Genomic DNA, 25,000 nt, shown 5'->3' with positions numbered 1-25,000 from the left:
AAGTCTTCATCCCATACGTCGAGGGGCAGCTGCATCGTGCTTCACGTCTCGACCTTGTTTGGGATAGCTACAAAGATGGCTCCTTGAAGATGGCGACAAGGGAGAAACAAGGAAAAGGGGTGCGACTGCATGTGGTGAGCACCGCAGCCATACCAGGTAACTGGCAGAATTTCCTTCGTGTCGACGCAAACAAGGTGGAGCTCTTCACCTTCCTGTCCGATGTGCTGGTGCAGTCCTTCCATGACGAGGCAAAGGAGCTGGTAGTCACTGATGGTGAAGCAATCATCTGCCTTCCAAGGCATGAAGATGAAAGCTCTCTGGCTCCATGCGGTCAAGAAGAGGCGGACACTCGCATCATGCTACATGTGGCAAATGCTGCAGAACATGACCACTGTTGAATTCAAGTTCAAACCGTAGACACTGACGTCGTCGTCTTGGCGGTGATGGTAGTCCAGGCACTACCATGCTTGGATGAACTCTGGATTGCCTTTGGGACGGGCAAGAACTACCGCTACATCCCTGCCCATGAAATAGCTGCCTCCCTCGGTCCACAGAAGGCACGTGCTCTCCCTGTCTTCCATGCCATGACCGGATGTGACACGGTATCAGCATTCGTGGGGCATGGGAAGCCTGGGCCACATGGAACTCGTTTCCAGAACTCACATATTCTCTTGCAACCCTGACCACCACACCAGTCAACATCCAGGATGACACAATGCACTGCATTGAAAGGTTTGTGGTGCTCCTCTATGACCACACCAGTCCATATACGGACGTCAACGAGGCCAGAAAGAAACTCTTCGCCAAGCGGAACTCCGTCCAGCGCATCCCACCTACCTACGATGCTTTGGATCAGCATGTGAAGAGATCAGTCTTCCAGGGTGGCTATGTCTGGGGGCAGGTCTTGGTCCCTCAACCCGTGCTTCCATCACCAACAAGCTGAGGCTAGCGGCAAACAGAGGATGGGTCCTACAAACCACGCTGTACCACATTCCCTGAGGCTTCAAAAGGCTACTTCGTGCTGGTGTCACGCGGCTGCAAAAAAGGCTGTAGAAACCGCTGCAAATGCAAGAAGGCTAATCTGCAATGCACTGGACTGTGTGCTTGTGAAGGAGAATGCCAGTAGACAAATGCAGTAGACACAGACTGAGATATCGGCCTAGCTTAGAATGTGCAAATGCAAAGTCGCATTGCTTGTAAAAGTGTTGACTTCTTGATCCAGAGCCAGTACACTTGAGCTCAGAAACTCATATTGTACTAGACTGATGTATGCGTGTACCATGTGTCCTGGTAGAATGGTAGTAGAAGTAAACCGTAGCCACTTTTCTTTCTGAGTTTGTCATTATAACGATTATCAGTCCCTTTTCAAAATAGAGTAAAGTATGTAATCTATAATGCAATTTTTGTTGATTCCAAACCCATTGAATGTGATGAATATCATTTGATTCTTGTTCTCCAGGCAATAATGGGTACTTTTCAGCGAAAAGCTTCAGGAGAGCAGCAATTTACAAATCAAATAATGGCTTTTTTACCGAAAATACTGGCTCATAATATTTGAATACGCCTTTTCAGGGTCAATTTACTGAATTTTACACTTTCCTTATATCTACCACCAATAATAAAATAAGAGCATATAGCCAATTTTGCTAAAGTAGAATGGCGGCCATTTTGGAAAATGGTAGCCAAAGCTGACCAAGGCACAATCTCGGGGGGGCTCCATATCTAGAATTGTTCGGAATACATTATTCTACATGTGTACCAATTTTGGTGCTTTATGCAAATTTAAACAATTGATCTGAAATATCAGACTACGCTGCTGGACTATTAGTCCACTTTTGGTGGCAGAGATTTTTAAAAGCCACTTTTTTGCTGGACATTACAAAAGGCGTGACAAGTCAAGTGCAGGATTAAAACAAACTCAAAAGCAAGGCTGGGGCAGCAGGAAGTAGAATGGATTTCAAAGGCTTCAATTACAAACGCGATCACGAACCACGCAAATGGAAGCTCACAAGTCCGATGAAACACCGTGCCTTGCGATTCTTCGCAAGAGCATTTTGCAAGCCCAGAGGCACCTCATACCAGCATTTAGTGCTGGCAAATGCAAGTGTTGCAATAATTGCTACCAAAACCATTTCGATGGCTCAACTACTGGCCGCTCAAGAAGTTTTCATGGAAATAATTTCCAAACACAAACAGAACCAACGGTAACTGCACTTTAGACCAAGAATAATGTTAAATTATTCAGAGGACACAAAATATTCACCCAATATGTACATTTTAATGCAAATACTTTAAAATTTGACGAATTGTGGAGCATGTCGAGAACATATTGCAACGCCAAAAGTTTATCATTTCCTGAGAGCAAGAGAGAAAGATAGATATGGCACAGAGCAAAATATACCACGTCGGGTGTGCATGGAAAGGAAGTCAGACAAAATAGGAAGTAAAGATACAGTGGAGCCAGAAGTGAGCATGGTTGGTAGTAAAAAAGGGGGGGGAAAAAAAAAAAAAGGAAAAAAGTCATCTTACGGAGGAGATTCTCCACATCAAGACAAGTGTGGCAAGAACAAAAGGCAAGGTGCACAGAAAGCAGATTTTGAGCAAAAATAACTGAATTTGTTTACAGTGGAAACTGGAAGCCAACACAAGTCAAGGCAAATTGAAAGATATGGCACGTAGTGAGTGCAGTACCACACATGGAGGAGGAAACTACATTTTACTTGACAAAACAAGGAAATCAGGCCAAATTTGAGATAAGCAGCAGATAAAGATGTACAGAGCACTGACATGCCAATGCAACATCCACACCCCTGATTTACAATTCCCAATTATAATCTTCGAGAAACTGATTAAAATCTGACCAAGCATGCACGTATATTTCTTTCAAATTTGAAGGATGGATTTGAGCCAGGGAAGTAGCACACCGGCTTTGAGTGCGGGATTCGACGCAACTTCTTCAATATGCACAGCTAAACAAACACCAACAACAAAAAACAAAAAAAAACATGCAGAGTTGGCTGGAATAAAATCCTCATCCAAGCATAGGCATTCTCTGAAATGCAGCATCCCCAACCAGCATTGCACTCGGATGGCAGTTGAATCAGATTCACCTCTACTAGGTCACAAACACATGGGATCGGGCACACTCAAGTCAATGGATCATAGGCTGGAACAGGAATTGAAAATGAAAATTCCGAATATTTAATTAAAAGGTACATCTTAGTTGTGGTGAGTCATGTTGGGAGAGCTTGGAGGAAAAAATAAAAAATAAAGCAATGTCACCCGCAAGGTGACCCGTATCTTGCCAAAAGGTGACCACGTGTGACTTCTTTAAGGTCACACTGAGGTGAACAGAGCTGCTATCCACCAGGAGCAACTCCTTGAGGAATATCTGCCTACGAGAGATTCCGATGAGAATCGTTCTACAGAGTAACCATGAAAAGTATGTTTGCCTCATAACGTCACCAAATGACATCATAATGCCTCAAGCTTGACATATCTAGAAAGCACTCAGAGGTGTTCAATTTGAGGTACTACACGATATGGTTCCTAAAACTTGAAAATTTGACCTTAGGGTCAAATATGTTTGACCTCAGACGCTAACCATGAAGGTCAAGGCCAATCACCACCAAAAATTAATCAGCTGAGCGCCAGACCATGAACTATATTCCCATGAAGTTTGAAGACGATCCGATCAAAATTACTCAAAAAAAATAAGGGTTTCGTCGACTCCCCTGATTTGCGACAACGTGACCTTGACCTTCAAAATTTTATGCGCTGAAAGGGACCTCTATAGGCTTCTGATATGCGAAGTTACAAAAATTTCCAATGATAACTGTGCTCTGCAGAATTTTTTATACGTGATTACAGACAAAAAAAAAAAAAAAAAAAAAAAAAAAATTACAAGCTGACTATTATATCTTGCAAAACTTCGTTTTGGCAAGATAAAAAACACATTACAGCTATGCAAAAATAGTCTTACAAGGAACCAAAGCATAAAGAGTAGTTAGGGATTTATGACTTCAAGGCATGGGAGAACCTGTTAATCCCGTTTCTGGATTCCCAAAGGATTGCCAAGTTATTATGGCCTTTTTGCATTCTGCCGAGCAGAACAAATGATGAATGCCACCTTGTGCAAAGCCGAGATGATTTTCATGGAAATGAGACAAACTTCCCAACAGATCAGAAGAGGCTGTTTTTAGAAACTAGTTTTATTTCATGAACGATACCTTAATGCCGTTCGTGATTAAAAAAAAAAAAAAACCCTTCATAAAAGTAATATTTCAAGTTAAGATTTCTGAAAACATCTTGAGCAACACCAAACAGCACATTTTGGTTTTCACAGGATAAATAAATAAATAATAATAATATTAATAACAAGGACAAATGTGTCCAAGAGCCGCGTCCCAAAGGCAATAACAACTTCCGATATTTCGTCACGTGCCTTGATGGAGCCAATAGCGAGACCAGTCATGGAGGCTCCTGTTCATGAGAAAATCGTGTATTTACAAAATTACAACACATTGAATGGAATAATCTTTAAATAGTAACGGGAACTTTTCGAAACTTAAAAGCAAATGTCCAAATATATTTAAAAGTTGATGATAGACACTCTCAAAAGGCACCCTCAATGTGAGGATGTGTACAGGTGTTTAGTATTTCAGGAGATACGGATCCTGTATACAAGAGCCGAGTCCTAAAAGTTTTGTCACAACAACAACAACAGCAACAACAAGAACGCGGAGCTGTCTTAGAGCCAGCGTTCGCTACGCGAGACACGGCTAAAAAAACAAGACCAAAAATCTTACATTGAGAGTTATAGGTCAACCAAGCTGGACAGTTTTAGACCTGAATCACATTTCATGTTTGTCTCTGGTATGGCTCCTTTACCCGAGTTTGCACAGCTCATCACTTTCAATCCATTCTATTTCCCATTGAGTTCAAGAATAGCCGAATAAAATAAAAAAAACACATCGCTTTCTTCACAACCGTTTCAGTGATCGACACAAAACGTTCGACAGGAGCGCCCAAGTGTGGAGAGTTTTGTAACAGTTACATGATGATTAGATGGAAAATGCGGCCAGAGTTCCAAAAAGGCTGTTTTCTGGAGGCATGGGATGCAGGATGTTTCGTGTAACAGTAATAGACGCCCTACACTTTGCTTCGTTCAGCCTGACTATGTGATCAATAAAGAATGGACTCTAATAAAGACAATCTCAAAAAAAATAAAAATAAAATAAAATCAAACACATTCTCAACTCACTGTATCAACACATCAGGCTCAACGTTACAAGCAGCAGGGCATGTGTTCAAACATGCCAAAGAAGTCCGAATATAAAAACTAAAGAGATAACATTGCATCAATACAAATCACACATTTCAAGCTGCAAGCTACAACAAGTAACTTCAATGAAAAGAAAACAATTATCTCCAACAAATCAAATGCATAACAGCAAATGTATTTCACAAGAAACCTTTAGCTACAAAGTTTAAATATAACTTTACCCCAAGTTAATAGGAGAAAACTTGAACAGTAAAAGTAAAATAAATAATTAAAACAGCTCGATTCATCAAGTGTTTTGCATGTGGGAACAATTAAAATACCATTATAAACAAACAAACAAACAATTCCTGCTTTGACTAACATCACTGAAGACAAACACACTGAGCACTGAACTCTGCATTTATTTTTCTTTGATGTGGTGTCAGCTGCGCATTGTGTTTCACAAGCAAGTACACACTACCTGTACATGCCCAATAATCATTCCAAAAATTCCTGCACATCATACAGAAAGGTAGCACACAAACACCACACCACACACACACACAGCATATTGCATTTCTGGGGCAGAATACAACATCTGCAGATTTAAGTCACCTCCCCAAATAGGCCAGAATGGTAAACTTAGGACAAAATTGCACTAGGAGCAGCAGCTTATTTAACTGCTTGAAGGCAAATATTAACCCCATTTCCTGCCATTGATCTTTCCCTTAATCGCAAACCTGAACTTTTGGAGTGAAGCACTCATCGTGCTTTCAACTCAAAACATGAGCTCTCGAGCAGGTTTCGTGCTCCAAGCGCAAGACCTTCACCGAAGTGAACAATACATCACAATGCCAATATGGATTCAAACCGATTCCATTTCCTTGTCCACTTACCACTCAGAACAGACATTCGTTTGTTACTAATGCCATTGAAGGTAGACAGAGGTTACGGTTTTACCCGTCCGTTTTGTTTGTGAGCAGGACATCTCAAAATGTTATGGATGGATTCAGATAAAACTTGGTGGACAGGTTGAGTGTGCAAAAAGGACGAATCGACTCGATTGTGGTGAGGATCCAGGTCCGGATCTGAAAAACGATATCTCAAAAAGTTGTGGACGGATTCGGATGATACTTCGTGATTATGATACTTCATCCCCCTAAAATTTATCAAAACTCTATACCTATCTACACCCTATAAAATAACCATCTACCCTATACTGTAGTCATAAAATACCTATCTACACCCTATAAGATAACCATCTACCCTATACTGTACCCATAATATACTCATCTACCCTATACTGTACCCATAATATACTCATCTACCATATACTGTAGTCATAAAATACTCATCTACCCCCATAAAATAACCGTCTAGGTTATACTGCAGTCATAAAATACTTTTCTATACCCAGTTATATGTTAATACCCATCTGGACTTAAGTAGCCCCCAGGGCACAAGCTCCCACAGGTGACACCCTGTGTATTTATAATTACCTGGATAGACATATAGGAACCATGTATTACAGGTAACATGATGTAATAATGCTATAAATTTTGTATTCATGTAAAAAGTTTTGATAAATTTTCAGGGGGATGAATATTTTATGGGGAGGATAAGTATTTAATGCATTAAATACTCATCCAGATGAGTATTTTATGGGGGATGAAAATTTTATATGACAATCTGTATTACCACCCATTAACCCTTCCATACCCAACCATCTTACTTGGTAGTTTCAGTGTTTCCTCACCCCACCCCCCTTCCATTTCCTGTTTGCTCATACAATTGTCAATTATACAAGGCAGTGGCCTCCAGCAGTGAGGGTCACAGCTGGGGGGGGGGGGACCCCCAAAAACTCACTTCATGTTGGACATTAATGTTCCCTTGCAAAAGCATTTGCCCAGCAGGAAAATTTCAAAAATATCACAATTTAAAATTTTCATGTAAAACATATCCATGTTTACCACGATTGCTAAAAAATAAAAATGCAGATATATATCAATACCAATAAATGTCAGTGTGTGTGTGTCCATCAGGCTGTCCATCTCCTCCAACTCCAAAACCATGAAACCAAGCATGCATACCAAGGGAACTCCAAGGGAAGTAAAGGAGTGAAAATTGGGTGTTTGGGTTAATTTAAACACCCAATTTGAAGACAATGGACTCATTTATTTATATCCTTTATCAGGCACATCCTCAGTTACCTTGATGGGGTCTTAATTCACCATTTTGCTTGGCCTGCACAACAATGCCTCGAGTTGAAACGGGCCACAACGGTTTATCAACAATAAAATGCTCAAAATGTTAACCCCCCCCCCCACCACCCCACTCATCATCGAATGCCTGTTCATCATCGCTACGAATTGTTGTGTCCATCGCTTTAAGTTCTATAATTTTCAAATTTGGAGCTTGGAGCGATTTCATGCATTTAAATGATGTTGATTTCCACGATTTACTCTCACAAACTAATTAAAGTGTATAATCGAAATAAAATTTGAGTTTGGAGAATCGGATCACATGGACTAAACAACTAAATCTGAAGTGAAATCTGAAAATGTTAACAAATCGGCGATGTTTATTTAGTTTATTGTGGGTAGGTGCCATTACCAATCAACTTGCTATAATTTGATAAGGAACAGCTGCCTTGGCAACCACTCAATTGGAGTGCTTGCTTGAGTGCTCAATCCACTTGCCGAGCACCCTACAGTCCATGGCGGTGCAGTTAGTCTCCCGATCAGGATGTACAGTTGGCAGTTTCTACAAGGTAGTGGTAAGCATGCAGCACACATGGACGTGGTACACTTGGGAAGATTTGGATCTGTAAAGCGACTCTCCACGGGTGTGCGCGCATTCCTGCATGCTTGGTTACGGGCACCATGGTGGCAAAGTTTCATCCCGTATTTTATGATGATTAGATGTGGTGGAGGTTTTAACTTTTAAACCTCAGCAGCGTACTCGCAGTCACATTTCCTTTGTCCTCATGACGGTTTCCAAAGCAATTGGTTATTTTGTATGAAATGGCAGTGCTTTACAAAGGTTATATGGTTTCTCAGAGAGTTTCAAAGCAAAATATATTTGATACCAGATTTCCAAATAAACTTTTTTCCCACCCATCACACGCAGCTGCTTATGCACATCTCCTTGAAACATCAAGAACACGACGTTGTTTTGATAATCTATTGAAATTTCCCCAAAACAAGTGTGAAAGGTACTCAAGGTTTCTGGGTTGTATGCAGTACATACTGTAGTCGGTAACCACACCGACTCGAACCTGCCGATTCCTGATATCGGCCAAGCACTAATACCGTGCGTGTGTGTGTGTGTGCACATGTGTTTCATAAAGCATATCATATTCTCTCGTCTCACACTGTCTCAGGACGTGTATGGGCGGTGAATGGCTCCGGGCGGTATTTATAGTATGACTGGGAGAAAATGTTTTTCAGACATTATTTTGTTTCCATCTTCACTGTTATTCTATGCAGAATCATTTTGATGAAACAGTATGAATTGCAATTAATGCTCCACTACATGTCTAGCTTCCCTTCCTCTCACCTCTTCCTCCCTCCCCATCTTCCCCCTCTTAGTATTCCCATCAGCAAAGCAACAGGTGGTATTTGCTGGCTAAAAATAAAAATAATTTAAAAAAAGCCAAAACAATGACTGCAACGAAATGCAAGAGTCTATCTAAAATTATGCAAATATCAGCAGTCATGTACTTTTGTGCTGCCTCCCCCAATGGTCATACAACAAAAAAGGGAGGGGCTCCTACAACCTGTTTTAATAACAACATTGAAATGGACCGCTTCTGCTTTGCAATTACACAAGTGTTTGTAATGCAGAAAAACAGGAAAGAAAGTGGAATATCTGGAGAGGGAGGTCACATTGGTCTACCATGCACATACACCAGTCATGGTCATTGCCCATGGTGTTCAAAAAGGCCCCCTGGGTCAAGTTGTATGTCAAGTCCTCCCCCAACCCCACCCACCACACAAATCTGCTTCTGTGCCCCTTCCAACTTCAAATTCTCCTTCCCCACATATTACTCTGGCCAACTTGTCATGGAGTCATCAGTCATCAATCAATCAATCAATAACACACGTAATCAAGCCTTGCCAATCCAGTGTCAAACTTTCAGCATCAAATAAAGATTATGGCACAAGCACACACACAAAAAAAAACAAACCACAAAGATGGCCAAATATCAAGGAGAAGACATAAGATGTCACAGCTCCCTTGGTTTTAGAAATTTCGCTATGTGGAGTTAAAGGGCAAGCCCATATTTACAAGATTTGTGTGCATGCGCAATTGCCTCGAGTGGTCATGTGACATGGAAGATTGTGTTCGATTTGGGTTATTCGGTCATGAATATTAATATTGTGGGTCATGTCGTTATATTGTGAAAAGACAGTTGGCCATGTGACATGTATGATGTTGATTGGCAAAGCAAATTTTGCACAGAAGGGATTTGATGTTCATATATTTTGGGGGAGACGTACTGAATTACACAAAGTGTAACATTAAACAAGATTGGTAAATGCATGTCCAAGAAATAGTTGAGGACGAGTTCAACTTTGGGGGTTTTTTTTTTTTAAACTGAAATATAGTCACGAGACTATCAGTCGGCCATCTTTAATCAGATCACAAAATAAAGTGAGGCACGTGTATGCAATCACATACTGTGCTTGTGCCAAGTTTGAACAAAATCAGAATTATGCATGTCTGAGAAATGGCTGCGGACAGACAAGTGAGACTCAATCCATTAGCCCCCGTTTGGACCAAGTCCAATGGGGGCTAATAATCAAATTTATTTGTACACAAACATGATGAAGACTACTTTCATAACAACCCAAATATTTGAAAGGGCTAAGGTCAGGTCAGGTCAGGTATGGGAGCATGTGCCAGAACAGCGCGTCGCTGCGTCCACTTTCCGCCGGTACTCCAGGGGCCTCCGTCTGGCCATCCCCCAGGCAGATGCCAGGCCCATCCCCATCTCCTTGAGATGATGGTCAACCTGCTGCAACTATGAGGCACGTGGTCGGCCCACTGGCCTCCTCCACTCATGCGACTCCCTCGCTGAGAGAATCTGGTGAGCAGGATCAGCGTCAGGAAAACGAGCCACATGTCCATACAGCCGCAACTGACGCTCACGGACTATGCAGGAAACAAATCTCATCCGAGTCTCTCAGCAACCGCTCGTTGGACACAAAATCCGATTAGCGAAAGCCAAGGATTCTCCAAAGAGACCTGGTACCAAAGGAATTAAGTCTCTGTCTCAGATCCTTGGTCAGAGTCCAAGTCTCACATCCATAGAGCAAGACTGGAAGCACCAAGGACTTGAAAACTCGGACTTTCGTCCTCCAGCACAGGTACCGGCAGCGCCACAACCATTAGCAAGTTACTCATCTAGTCTCTTTTCCAACAAGTCCATCATTATGAAGTCAAGGCAGAATTTAGAAACATTGTTGAAAATAACATGGTGCCAACAGTTCCCCTCCAATTGCAATCTGACCAGCAATTGGCTGTCAAGAGAGGAATGTAGAACAGTTATCATGTGATTGGCATGAAGGCTGCTCGAGACTACCTGGATCAAAATGTGGTCATTTGGTCTTTGTTGGTCATTCTAGGACCCAGGTGCTTTTGAAAAGTGGCTCCCTCTGGCAAGCGACATGATAGCGATCCTTACGATAAGTTGTAAGCCTTGAGCAACATAAACTAGGTCTCTCCATGAACTGTGCAATCAATGAGAGAGTGCTCTATTCACCCTCTCATTTGCTCAATGCCATCTGCTTGGAAATCAGCAAACATCAATGCCCCTGCACAAAAAAGGTGCAAAAACAGATCCCTGCAACTACAGACCCCATTAGCCTTCTCCCAATCATCAGCAAGGTTATGGAATCCATCATCGCATCAGACATCAAATCCTTCCTCTTCTCAAAGGGCTTGATTTCCGATCATCAATTTGGTTTCAGACCAGGTCACTCTAACCTGGATATGCTGCTTCTGCTCTCGCAACAATGGATGGAGGTCCTCAATGCCAGACAGGAAATCCGAGCCGTATCCCTGGACATATCACGTGCTTTTGACAGTCTGGCACCCTGCCCTGCTCACCAAACTCTCTTCCTATGGTATCCAAGGCCATCTCCACTCACGGCTTGCAGACTTCCTCTCCTGTGGCAGTCACCGTGTGGCCCCAAATGGAGTTTTCATCCCCCTTCCATTCCAGGCTGGAGTTCAAGGTAGCGTTCTAGGCCCTGTTCTTTTTCTGGTTTTCATCAGTGATCTCTCCGACTCTCTGGAAAATCCTCTATATCTCTTTGCTGATGACTCCACCCTCTGCCGTACCATCGCTCATCCCTCAGACCGGCAAGCAGCAGCTTCTTCGCTCACTGCTGATCTGGTTAAAATCACAAACTGGTCCAACACATGGAGCATGTCTTTCAATCCAGACAAATCTCACACTCACACAATGTCTTTTTGAAAGGACCATTTAGAACCCCCCCCCCATCCACTTTCTCAACAATCCTCTGGAAGAAGTCCTTTTTTTCAAGCTTCTGCGTCTCGCTATCTGCCATGATCTTTCCTGGAAAGCCACATTTCAAACCTCAGCTCCAAAGCCAGTCGCAGACTGGGAATCCTCCGTCGTGCAAAGTCCTTCCTCGGCCCACCTGAGCTCCTGACCACTTACAAAGCTTTTGTCCGCAGCCTGATGGAGTAATGCTCTCCCCTCTGGGCTGGTGCTCCTGCCTCCCACCTTTCTCTGCTTCACGCTGTGGAAACCAGGGCATTTAGGATCATTGGCATCTCCCACAATGAAGCTGAGTCTTTGGGCCTCTAACTCAATCACCACAGGTTGGTCGGTGGTCTTTCTGTCTTCTACAGTCTCCTCTCCAGCCTTGCCCCCCATGCTCTCTCTCTCTCTCTCTGTGATTTGTCCCCACCACATTTCCACAGGGCGCTCAAGGTCTGCCAACAACCCCCTTCTGGTAAAACTACCAAAATCACGAATCACTGCTCACCTTCACTCTTTCATTCCTCTTTTTTTTCCCACCTTTGGAATAAATTCCCTCACTCTATTAATTCTCATTCTTCCCTCTAGGCTTTCAAAACAGCTATTCACCACCACCTCTTATGATGCTCCATCCAAATCCTTGATCTTTTATACCCCCGATAATCCACCCAAGCCCACCTCCTTCATATTCCCTGCTTTCCTTCCTGAAAGTCCCTGTAATGTCCATCTTCTATTCCCCATGTTCCCCGTCCCATCCCTCTCCCTTCCACAGATCTCCAAACGTCTGTTCCCCACCGTTTTGTCCTTCCCACTCCCTCCCCTCCTGTCTCATCCCCCCCTGATGTGCGTTGTGTGTTAGCTCTCATACGAGCCTCGACAAGGTAAACAAAAACCCCCTCAAAAAACAACTGTCCAGGATGAGGTCAGTGATCTAGATCATTATAACACTGCAATTAACATTTACAAGGAAGCAACGGCAGTCTGAATCACACCCCATGCTGAATGACCCATGTCGATGGCACAACCAATACATTTATAAACTGCAAATACATCATATATTTCAGTTTAAAAGTTAATATTTTTGTGAACCGTGTAGTTGGTGGAGCTTTCATCCTCGAGGACAAATATTCCCAGCTGTTAAAACGCATGACATCAGTGAAGGAAAACTACGCTTCATATGAAAGACTAAAAACACAAATGTCCACCAATTTTCACAACTCTGGCATGTCTGATAATTATCAAGAACCCGAGACATTCCAAAAGCGCTAAAGCAGCATGAATATGATCTGAGATTAGGCAGAGTACTTACCTCGGGTTCCTTCATCTTGGTCCCAGGCCTCCACCACCAGCACGTACACTTTCTGCAACACAACAGACAGACAGGCTACAGAAGCAGCTCTTAACCATTTGTTCAATGGCTTGACCACATGCTCCCCCCCCTACAATTTTTGACAATTAAAAAGGAGCATTAATAACAGGAGCTGAATGGATAAGGAAGTCCTTTACAGTAAAAGAAAAAAAAATCCCAAATACAAACTGCACCTCCAGAGGTTTATAAAAAAACAACAAATAAATCAGCAGCAAAAGAGAAACCTTAAAACTACACGAACAGTGATAAATCCAGGATCGAAAGATGTCAGACAAGATAACAATCTTGCCAATATCATTTGACACTGCATACAGAGGAGTGTTCACACAACGAGAGTGTCCATAGAAAGTCTATATAACACCCCCTTTCAATTTTTCACCTTTTGTTGCCTTATAACCTGGAATTAAATTAGATTTAATCATACTTTTTCCTCTTTTATTTACACATTGTAACCCAGAGCTTCCAAGTGAAAAACAAATTCAACAAGTTTCAGAAAATTGTTAAATACAAAACTAGAATATCTTGGTTGGAAAAAGGTCCCCCCCCCCGCCCCCGATAACAGCAATTGTAAATTAGCTCAGGTGTAACCAATCACCTTCAAAAATCACACGCCAAGCTAATTGGCCTCCACCTGTGTTGTCATGATTCTGATTAAAAATCAGCTTTTCCTGTAAGTTTCCTCTACTGGTTATTGCACTTCACAGCAAAGACTCAACCATGAGCCCCAAGGAGCTTTCAAAGGACATCCGGGATAAAGTTGTGGAAAGGCACAGAGAAGAGAATGGGGTTAAAAATATTTCACAGGCCTTGAATATCCCTTGGAGCACTGTCAAGACAATCATGAAGAAGTGGAAGACGCATGGTACCACCAAGACCCTGCCTAGATCAGCCTGTCCCTCCAAACCAGATGACTAAGCAAGGAGGAGACTGATCAGAGAGGCCACCAAGAGGCCAATGGCACTTTGAAAGAGCTGCAGGCCTTTATGGCAAAGACTGGTCACTGTGTGCATGTGACAATATCCCAAGCACTCCACAAGTCCGGCCTGTACAGCAGGGTGGGAAGAAGGAAGCAATTCCAAAAAAAACACAAAAAAAAAACCCACCTTAAGCCACATTCGAGGTATACAAAAACACTCCGGAGATTCTGAAGCCATGTGCCAAAAGGTTTTGTGGTCTGACAAAACCAAGATGGAACTTATTGGCCAAAAAAGCAAAACGTTACGTTTGGCACAAACCCAACACAGCACATCACACAAAGAACACCATCCCAACTGTGAATAGTGGTGGCAGCATCATGTTATGGGAATATTTCTCATTATCAGGGATTGTGACACTTGTCGGGATAGAAAGAAAAATCAAATCAGATCACATATGGGAGCATGCGCCAGAGCAGCACATCGCTGCGTCCACTTTCCGCCAGTATTCCAGGGGCCTCCGTTTGGCCATCCCACAGGCAGATGCCTGGCCCATCCCAATCTCCTTGAGATGCAGATAAAACTGCTGCAACCACGAGGCACGTGGTCAGCCCATTGGTCTCCTCCACTCATGAGGCTCCCTCGCTGAGAGAATCTGGTGAGCAGGATCAGCATCAGGAAAACGGGCCACATGTCCATACAGCCGCAGCTGACGCTCACGGACCATGCAGGTAACAAATCTCATTTGAGTTTCTCTCAGCAACCGCTCATTGGACACAAAGTCTGACCAGCGATAACCAAGGATTCTCCAAAGAGACCTGGTACCAAAGGAATTAAGTCTCTGTCTCAGATCCTTGGTCAGAGTCCAAGTCTCACATCCATAGAGCAAGACTGGAAGCACCAAGGACTTGAAGACTCGGACTTTCGTCCTCCCGCAACAGGTACCGGCAGCGCCACACCCCATGATCCAGTGAATCCATGACTCCCCAGGCACGACCCAAACGTCTATTGACCTCTGACTCACAGCCAGCAGAGACATGAATATCACTGCTCAGGTAAGTGAATCTCTCCACAACCTCAACATCCTCACTACAAACAGGCACAGACAGGACAACAGCATCCAAGATGTCACTGAAAACCTGGATCTTAGTTTTGACCCAGGAAAGCCGTAATCCCAGCAGCTCTGTCTCCTCATTCAGCAACTCTGTCATAGAATCCTGTCCATACAAGTGCTGAAAAGAGTGGGGGCCAGTACACACACCTGACAAACTCCAGTAACTGGAAATATGTCAGAGATGGTACCACCACATCTCACAGCACTCTCAGTACCAGAGTCGAGTTCAGACATCAGATCGATCAGTTTTAGGGGCACCCCACGAAGGCCAAGAATCCTCCAGAGGGCATCATGATTCACTAAATCGAACGCTTTACAGAGATTAACATAGGCTGCAAGCAGCCCCTGCCGAAACTCTCGTCTGCGTTCGGTGAGGACCCGAAGAGCAAGGATACGGTCAATCTTTGACCTCTTTGGTGTAAAGCCTGACTGCTCTGGATGCTCAAGCAGATGGTGGCGAACCCTATCAAGATGGATGGAGCAAAAAGGAAAATGGATGGAGCAAAACACAGTAATATCAGATAGGAAAACCTGCTACCCTCTGCAAGAAAGCTGAAATTGGGATGGAAGTAAACCTTTCAGCATAAGAATAACCCGAAGCACGCAGCCAAAGCTGCACTGGAGTGGCTAAGGAACAAAAATATAAATGTCATGGAGTGGCCCAGTCAGTCAGAGCCCTGACCTAAATCCTATTGAAAATCTGTGGCATGACTTCAGGATTACTGTCCATCAACATTGCCCACTCAACTTCACCGAGCTTGAACAGTTTTGTACAGAAAAATGGGTAAATATTGCCCAATCAAGGTGTACAAAGTTGGTGGAGACCTATCCCAACAGACTCACAGCTGTAATTGCTGTCAAAGATACTTCCACGAAATGTTAACTTTGGGGTGGTGGGGGGGGGGGGGTACTCATCCAACCAAGATATTCTCTATTTGTTTTTCGAATTTGTTTTTCATTTGGAAGTTGTGGCTTATGATGTGTAAATAAAAGGTGGAAAAGTCTGATTTAATGCAATTTAATTCCAGGTTATAAGGAAACAAAAGATGAAAAATTTGAAAGAAGGTGTAGATTTTCTATAGACACTGTAAATATAATGTATAAATAGGTGACACTCGTAGAATAGCTCTTACTAATACACTGAATGGATCAGGCTGCAACGGAACAAAAGGAACAGCAAAGAGAGGGAGGAAACACCATCATCAGAACAGAAAGACAAGACAGAGGAAGGCAGACAAACAATGGGTGTGGGGAGGACTGATGGCCAGGAAAGGATGCATGGGGTAGACAAGATGGATACAGAAGGAAACTCAGGAGGAAAAACTGGAAATTTGGAAGGATGGGGGATTGGGGTGGCATGGGGGTAAACTGGGTTAGAAAAGATCATGGCTTAGGATTGGAGATGATCTGAAATGGTGGTGAGCAGTTGTCTTGAAGACTTGTAGGGAAGAATGAGATTGAAGAGGCTGTGGAGGTTGGCTCCACACGTGGGGGAGGGGGGAAAATTTTTTTTAAAAGCAACAAATCAGTGGAGTCGAGTCCTGGATTTAGGTAGTTTCACCAAAATTGAGTTGATAATAGACCATATGTACGCCCTGCAGAAACCTGGAGAGGGTAGGTGTGGAGGGAGGACAAATCACGAAAAGAGCAGAAGTGACAAGATCAGAAAGGAGGTGGCAGCTTGTTTTTGTCATCTCCCTAACTTCATCCCATCTTCAGACTCATCTCACCTTGTCATCCCATGTTAGTCTTCAGAGAGACTACCGATCTGTCTGTGATGGTGAAGTGATAGGCCCATAAACTAAGCTTCATCAAAAGAGATTTCCATAATCTTAAAAGGCCTTGGTTTCCACAGTGTCAAGTTGAGAAAGATGTGAGGCACAGGAACCAACCAAGAAGGGAGAGCAGAACTCCATTAAGCTGCGATTGAAAGCCTTGTTGGTGAATAGGAATTCAGGTGTGCCAAGGAAGGATTTTGTATGACAGAGGATGCACAGTCGGTGGCTGGCTTTGGAAGCCAACTTTGATGTTGCCGAAGAATGATCATGGCTGATAGTGAGACCCAGGAGTTTGAATGACTGAACTTCCTAAAGCAGATTGTTAAGAAAATAGACAGGAGGGTTTGCTCAGTGGTTCATTCAGAGAGATAGTGACAATGTGGTTTGTCAAGATTGAAAGACATGTTCCAAGTGTTTGGCCAGCTTGTGATTTTTTTTTCTCCAAGGTCTGAAGAGGGAGAAGAGGCTGCAGCCTGCTTGTCTGAAGGATGAGGGGTGTTATGGCAGAGGGCAGAGTCATCAGCAAATAGATAAAGAGGATTTTCCAGAGTTAGATCATTGATGAAGATCAGGAATAGGACTGGGCCCAGAACCCTGCCTTGAATAGGACTGGAGTGAATAGGACTGTCACTCCAGCCTTGAAAAGGAGAGGAGATGAAAGGATTCCATTGAGTGCCACACATTGTCTACAAGAGGAGAGGGAGTCAGGAAGCCATGTGTTGGGTTGGCTTTGGATTTCATAGTAAGAGTTTGGAGAGCAACGAAGGATGCCAGACTGTATGAAAAGCATGAGATATGTCTGGAGAGACGGCCCTGACCTCATGTCTGACATTGAGGGAACATCCATTGTTGAGCGAGTACAAGCAGCATGTCCAAGGTGGAGTGATCTGGTCTGAAACAAAACAAAGTTAGTGATCAGAGATGAGGCTGTTGAAGAAAAGGAAGGATTTAATTCATATAAACTGTGATGATGGACTCTATGACCTTGCTGCTGATTGGAAGCAAGCTGGTAGGTCTGGAGTTAATAGGACCCGTTTTGCACCTTTTAAGCAGTGCAGTGATGTTGGTGGATTTCCAAGCAGATGGAAGATGACCTATGGTAAATGATGGGGTGAAAAGGGCAGAGAGAGGATGTGTAAGATCAGCAGCGCAGGTTTTTAGGACACATGAACTGATGATCTCCAGTTTAGTAGCAGTCAGAGTCGAGGGTTGAAAGAACATTCTCCACCTTCTCGGTGCAAAAGACAGTCTCGGAGCAGACAAGTCCTGAATGGTGAATGTCCCCGACTCATTAGTGCCTCTTCCTGGTTATTGTTTCCTCCAATTTGATAAGACTCAACCATTCCCCAGAGGCAAAGTTGCACTTTACATGAAGAACTAAAGTTTTCACTGCCGTTGAACTGATCTTGCACCTCCCAAACCCCCAGGGCTACCTCTGGATGAGACTTCATCTCCACTCCCACCTCTCGTTCATCTACATGTCATCCAAATAAACAAACAGTGATAAACCTTTCTCTCTTTCTTGCTTGTGGAAATTTAAATTGTCATATTACAACTTAGCTGGGTGCTGGTACCTCTCTCACCAACCATGCCACTTCAGCAAAAGACTTCTGTGACACCATGGGTTTGACTCAGTCTGTGAACTTTCCCACCCAGACTTCTCCCAATGGCAAATCCTCCCTTCTGGACTTGATGACCAACTTTCCAGTCATTGTCTCCTGCTCTTCCTCTGCTCCAATTGGTCCATCTTGTCGTATATGCTTGTGAACGTCAACATCTCTCTGACTATTCTGAAAGAGCTGTATTAACAACGGTGAGTCTGGCATTTCACTTAATCAGATTGACAGGTGGAGCCATCTTCTTCAAGACTGCATTCAGAAGCAATCTGGGTGGAAAGGGGGGGGGGGAATCTGACCCTGGGTACTACCAACACGTATGCAAAATTTGGTGGAGATCAACCCAGGCCTGTATTTTGATGCGCACCACACATTAATATATTAGGATTGCCGGTTATATTGTATATTTGTGACGTAAACTATGGTACATAATAACGAGCAACCTGTACACACAATTATTGCTGTCGCATGCTTTAAAAATGAATGAAGGACATTTATCCACCAGCAAAGTGCAGATCAACACAAAAGTACATTAATTAATACAGAGTCGAGCAGATGGAAATTCTACTGATTAAATGTTCACTGCACACAAAAATTCCTTTCTTGCCAAAATCAGCAAGGTCACTTTGCCTGCCGTTTTCTTGATAATTCCTCGATATGTTACAATTCCTGGGATGCCATGAAACAATCTATCCTTTTATCTCTCAGCATGATTAAAACACCCGAAGACAGCACAAAAGCTCAGCATTTTCCCTTTTACATCGCACCAGCTTGTCTATACTTCTCGTCGTAAATTCCTCACTTTGTCTCCCATAATAGCAGCAGTTTTATGCAGCCTCGTTCCTGTATGGAGCGTCGGTAATGCAGGAGGTTGCAATCCTGCATGGGTCTTCATTCCGACACAAAATAATAGATAGAGGACGCAGGATTTTGAAATTTCTTCATAATCCCTGTGATAGATCACCTCCTCTTCACAAAGGAGATCGTGGATCTTTAAAATACACCCACTAATACTTGCAAACAAAAAACCTAATTCAATTTCCATCCAATGGACGGTACATATTGATTCCTCGCACTGCATGCGAAACAAGATGGGCATTTTATAGCTGGACTGAGATTTAAACCAATTACAGAACAAACTAGAAAGCATTTGAAAATGTAAAGACTGTCCATGTCAGTTTTGTACTGCCACTAAACTTGCCAACAATGACAGTTAAAGTGTACTTTCTTTTTTCATTTGTGTTCTCAACAATCTCACAATAAAAGGTTTGTTGAAGATTGGATGACAAAATCTCAATTGGTAAAAATGTTACGGCACAGACACGGACGCACACCCTTGTCTTCCGCTGCACAGGGGACAGGCTAATAAAACTGCTGTAATCGAAACTGCCCATTTTCCAGAAAACAAAATTAATCATCTTTATCAACTACATAATCACCACCCTCTCCCCCAAAAATCAAACAAAAAAAACCCCTCCAATTATCCATGAGAGTAAAATTATCTGCAAAAACATTTTAAATTAAAAGTGAGGCACTATAATATAGAATGTAGATTAAAAAAGAAAAATAGGACTGCCTGTCCTGAAGCTCGCCTGAATCAGAAGCAAGTCACTCAACAACAACAACAACAACAACAACCCCCCCCCCCCCCCGCAGACCGCATTAGACCCTGAATTTAACGCTGTGAACAAACTTTGGAACAGCAATGGTGATGAAGCTTGTGGTCAAGTTTCATCAAAATCGTGTGTGCAGTTGAGGAGACAGCAAATACCTAATTTTTTTGGGGGGGGGGGTTAAAACTGTGCCCCCCCCCATAGACCTCCTTAATGAGCGCAGATTTTGATGAAGTGGAAAACATTGTTACATCCCTGGTGATTAATGTTGTGTTCAATTCTCCAAAACTACGCACACAATTTTGATGAGACAAGAGCAAATCAATTTTAGGGGGGGATCAAAATTTTTTCCTTAGATCCTCTTAATGAGCGCAGATTTTGATGCAGTTAATACACTTTCGTTAGGCATCACATACGAGGCTTGTGGTCATGTGGTTCAAGCGATAATGACTGAAGTGTTTGCAGACTCACCGATTCACTCACCTGCGGCCATTGTTCTATCGCATAAACTCACCTGACTAAAGTCCAGGTGAGCCAAAAATGAAATAGCGACCAGTCAATTGTTGTGGAGATTGCTCACCGCTTAGCAATTTCACTTTTTAACACAAGATCTGTGATTTAGTTCTTCCTGTCCAGGCTGGAGTTCCTCAAGACAGTATTCTGGCACTGTTCTTGAACTGGTTTTCATCAATGATCTCTCCAACTCTGGAAAATCCTCTATCTTTTCGCTGATGACTCCACCCTCTGTCGTACCATCTGTCACCCCTCAGACCGGCAAGTCGCAGCTTCTTCACTCTCTGCAGAATTGGGTAAAGTCACAACTGGTCCAACATGTGGAGTATGTCTTTCAATCCTGACAAATCTCACTCTCACACTTTGTCTCTCAGAAAGGACCGTTTGGAAGCCCCCCCCCCCCACCCAATCTACTTTCTCCACCATTCTCTTGAAGTTCTTTTGTTTAAGCTTCTGGGTCTTCTCACTATCTGCCATGATCTTTCCTGGGAAAGCCACATTTCCTAGCTGTCCTCCAAAGCAAGCCCATCTGCTTGAGCAGCAGCATCCAGAGAAGTTAGGCTTTATACCAAAGAGGTCAACGATTGACCGTATCCTTGCTCTTCAGGTCCTCACCGAATGCAAATGAGAGTTTCAGCAGGGGCTGCTTGCAGCCTATGTTGGGTTCAATTCAGTGCATGTTGGGTGTTGAATGTTCAATTCAGTGTTGGGTTCTGCAAAGCGTTCAATTCAGTGAATGGGGATGCCCTCTGGAGGATTCTTGGTCTTCGTGGGGTGCCACCAAAATTGATCGATCTGATGTCTGACGTCTACTCTGGTACTGAGAGTGCTGTGAGATGTGGTGGTACGATCTCTGACTTATTTCCAGTTGTTACTGTAGTTCATCAGGGGTGTGTACTGGCCCCCACACTTTTCAGTACTTGTATGGACTGGATTCTAGGGAGGATGTCGGAGAGATCAAGCTGCGGTGCATCGTTTGGGAATGTCAAGATCTCGGACCTTGATTTCGCAGATGATGGTCATCTTTGCGGAGACTTTAGATATCCTTTTGGGGGCTCTTGAGGTGCTGAATGAGGAGTCAGAGCCGCTGGGATTATGGGTTTCCTGGGTCAAAACTAAGATCCAGGCTTTCAATGACATCTTGGATGCTGCTGTTCTGTCTGTCCCTATTTGTGGTGAGGATGTTGAGATTCACTTACCTTGGCAGTGATATTCATGTCTCTGCTGGCTGTGAGTCAGAGGTCAATAGACGTCTGGGTCAGGCCTGTGGAGTCATGGATTCACTGAATAATGGGGTGTGGCACTGCCGATACCTGTGCAGGAGGATGAAAGTCCGAGTCTTCAAGTCCTTGGTGCTTCCACTCTTGCTCTATGGATGCTCAGGTGGGTGATCTTTATGTCTTCTACCATCTCCTTTCTGGTCTTGCCCCCCCCCGCCGCTCTGACTGCGATTTGTCCCCACCATATTTCCGCAGAGCACTCAAGGTCTGCCAACAACCTCCTTCTGGTAAAAACCAAAATCACTAATCACTGCTCACCTTCACTCTTTCATTCCTCTTTTTTCCCCACCTTTGGAATAAACTCCCACACTCTCTTCAATCCCATTCTTCCCTCCAGGTCTTCAAAACAGCAGTTCACCACCACCTATCTTCCCCCATCCAACATCCAAAACCTTGATATTTTCTATCCCCATTAATCCACCCCAAACCCACCTCCTCCAAATTCCCTGCTTTCCTTCCTGAAAGTCACTGTATGTCCATCTTGTATAACACATGTCCACACCCCCCCCATCCCTCTCCCTTCCACAGATCTCCTAATGTCTCTGTTCTCCCAAGTTTTGTTCTCTATCCCACCCCGTTTGTTTCCTGACCCCCTTGTTGTACGTTGTGTGTTAGCTTATATGAGCCTCGACAATGTATACAAATAAATAAATAAAAATAAAAATCACAAAGCAATTTGCAAGGGTCAGCCTCCCCGAGCACCTGTGATCCAATGATGGCATTTTTTTTTCTGAGACCACCATATGACATTGAACTTCAACATTTAGGGATTAAGTGAAAATTAAGAAAATGTGTCCTCATCTAAATTTAGCGATAAGTCTGAAAATGAGGTCACAATCTGAAAAAAAGTCAGTCAAGGGCACAAATCAAATATCAGGTGCACAACTTCAATGCAGGTCTGTACTGATGAACCTTAGTCAAGTTATGGTGATAAATGGTCTACAATTAAGTCATGACCTTAAAGATTAGGTCAAGGTTTAAAAAAAAACAAAATTACATCAGCCACACACCTTTTATTCACATTGCCGATGCAAAATTTCATTCCAAATTGGTCTCAGCTGACTCCGAGATAGTTTGGAAATGTGCAGAAAATAATTAAAAAATAAAAATTAAAACCTAAAATGGTGGCTTAGTATGCCAAGGGGTCAAAACACTCTGTGGTAACATGAAATATTGGGGGCACCAATTGCAGAAACAAACCCTACAACAGCAATACACCTTCCCCTATCCTAAAGGGGTAGGCTCAATTAATCAACAGATGTACAAGTTGCTAAATTGCTCATTATAATGCACTCACAAATCAAATATTGAAGACCAACTCAAACACTCACTGGATGTATGTCAATTTGGGACTGAAAAAGCTGCTCCAAGATCTGCAAGGAGGCAGGTTGGCAGTTTCCCCACCGTAGCAATGGTTCCATCGTGTTAATTTTTATCTATTTACTTGTATCGATCCAAAAATGAATTTGCCTGAGAGAGAAGTGTACTTTGATGCGAATTACAACAGCATTACTAAACAATGGACAGATACATATAGTATATCACATGGGATTTGCACCTAGGTTCCAAGCATCATGGGCCAATGGTTCAGATGGCACCACTAAATAGACAAAGCGGAATCATTGGTCAGGAATTTAGTGTTGTCTGCAGCCTTTGTAAATCAGATTTGTATGCATGGTGGTAAACATCACTACCAAGCAAAATCAGATTTCAATAAGAAACTACATGTGATCATGTTTCACTCTACATATTTCCAGAAAGAAAATAATAATAAAATTAAAAAAAAGACACCATGAGGAAGCCATTACAAGTTGTGTCCATCTCAATAATTTGCCAAGTCGGCCATGCATTGTTCACGATTGGCCTGAATGCATACGATGCTCACCACTTCATATCTTGAGTTGCTGCAATGCAAGATATATGTGGAAGTCTTTTTGCATACAAGGGTCTCAGCAAATGTAGCAACTGAATGGCAAAGGGTAGCAGGTTCATAGACAACCAGAAGGTATTGGAGGTTGGTGGAGGAGAGAGAAGAGGAGAGAGAAGAGGAGAGAGAAGAGGAGAGAGAAGAGGAGAGAGAAGAGGAGAGGGAAGAGGAGAGGGAAGAGGAGAGGGAAGAGGAGAGGGAAGAGGAGAGGGAAGAGGAGAGGGAAGAGGAGAGGGAAGAGGAGAGGGAAGAGGAGAGGGAAGAGGAGAGGGAAGAGGAGAGGGAAGAGGAGAGGGAAGAGGAGAGGGAAGAGGAGAGGGAAGAGGAGAGGGAAGAGGAGAGGGAAGAGGAGAGAGGGAAGAGGAGAGGGAAGAGGAGAGGGAAGAGGAGAGGGAAGAGGAGAGGGAAGAGGAGAGGGAAGAGGAGAGGGAAGAGGAGAGGGAAGAGGAGAGGGAAGAGGAGAGGGAAGAGGAGAGGGAAGAGGAGAGGGAAGAGGAGAGGGAAGAGGAGAGGGAAGAGGAGAGGGAAGAGGAGAGGAGAGGGAAGAGGAGAGAGGGAAGAGGAGAGGGAAGAGGAGAGGGAAGAGGAGAGGGAAGAGGAGAGGGAAGAGGAGAGGGAAGAGGAGAGGGAAGAGGAGAGGGAAGAGGAGAGGGAAGAGGAGAGGGAAGAGGAGAGGGAAGAGGAGAGGGAAGAGGAGAGGGAAGAGGAGAGGGAAGAGGAGAGAGGGAAGAGGAGAGGGAAGAGGAGAGGGAAGAGGAGAGGGAAGAGGAGAGGGAAGAGGAGAGGGAAGAGGAGAGGGAAGAGGAGAGGGAAGAGGAGAGGGAAGAGGAGAGGGAAGAGGAGAGGGAAGAGGAGAGAGAGGGAGAGGGAAGAGGAGAGGAAGAGAGAGAGGAGGGAAGAGGAGAGGGAAGAGGAGAGGGAAGAGGAGAGGGAAGAGGAGAGGGAAGAGGAGAGGGAAGAGGAGAGGGAAGAGGAGAGGGAAGAGGAGAGGGAAGAGAGGAGAGGGAAGAGGAGAGGGAAGAGGAGAGGGAAGAGGAGAGGAAGAGGAGAGGGAAGAGGAGAGGGAAGAGGAGAGAGAGGGAAGAGGAGGGAAGAGGGA

The 25,000-nt window shown here is 43.6% G+C and overlaps 1 protein-coding gene across 2 annotated transcripts in view; it reads right to left on the bottom strand.

The window, feature by feature from the left end:
• Nucleotides 1–25,000, bottom strand: part of LOC147032177 (uncharacterized) — a 151,951-nt gene that overhangs the window by 104,451 nt on the left and 22,500 nt on the right. For both annotated transcript variants that reach the window (XM_085869543.1, XM_085869542.1), the window contains exon 3: nt 13,087–13,138. In XM_085869543.1, coding sequence (XP_085725669.1) covers nt 13,087–13,138 — 52 coding nt within the window. The remainder of the gene's footprint in view (nt 1–13,086; nt 13,139–25,000) is intronic.

The sequence above is a fragment of the Eptatretus burgeri genome, chromosome 2 (assembly GCF_056783735.1).
Source record: "Eptatretus burgeri isolate ZD-2024b chromosome 2, Ebu_testis_v1, whole genome shotgun sequence".
NCBI classification, from domain to species: Eukaryota; Metazoa; Chordata; class Myxini; order Myxiniformes; family Myxinidae; genus Eptatretus; species Eptatretus burgeri.
Note: the sequence above shows the minus strand (reverse complement) of the source record. Positions and strands in the feature narration are given on the sequence as shown.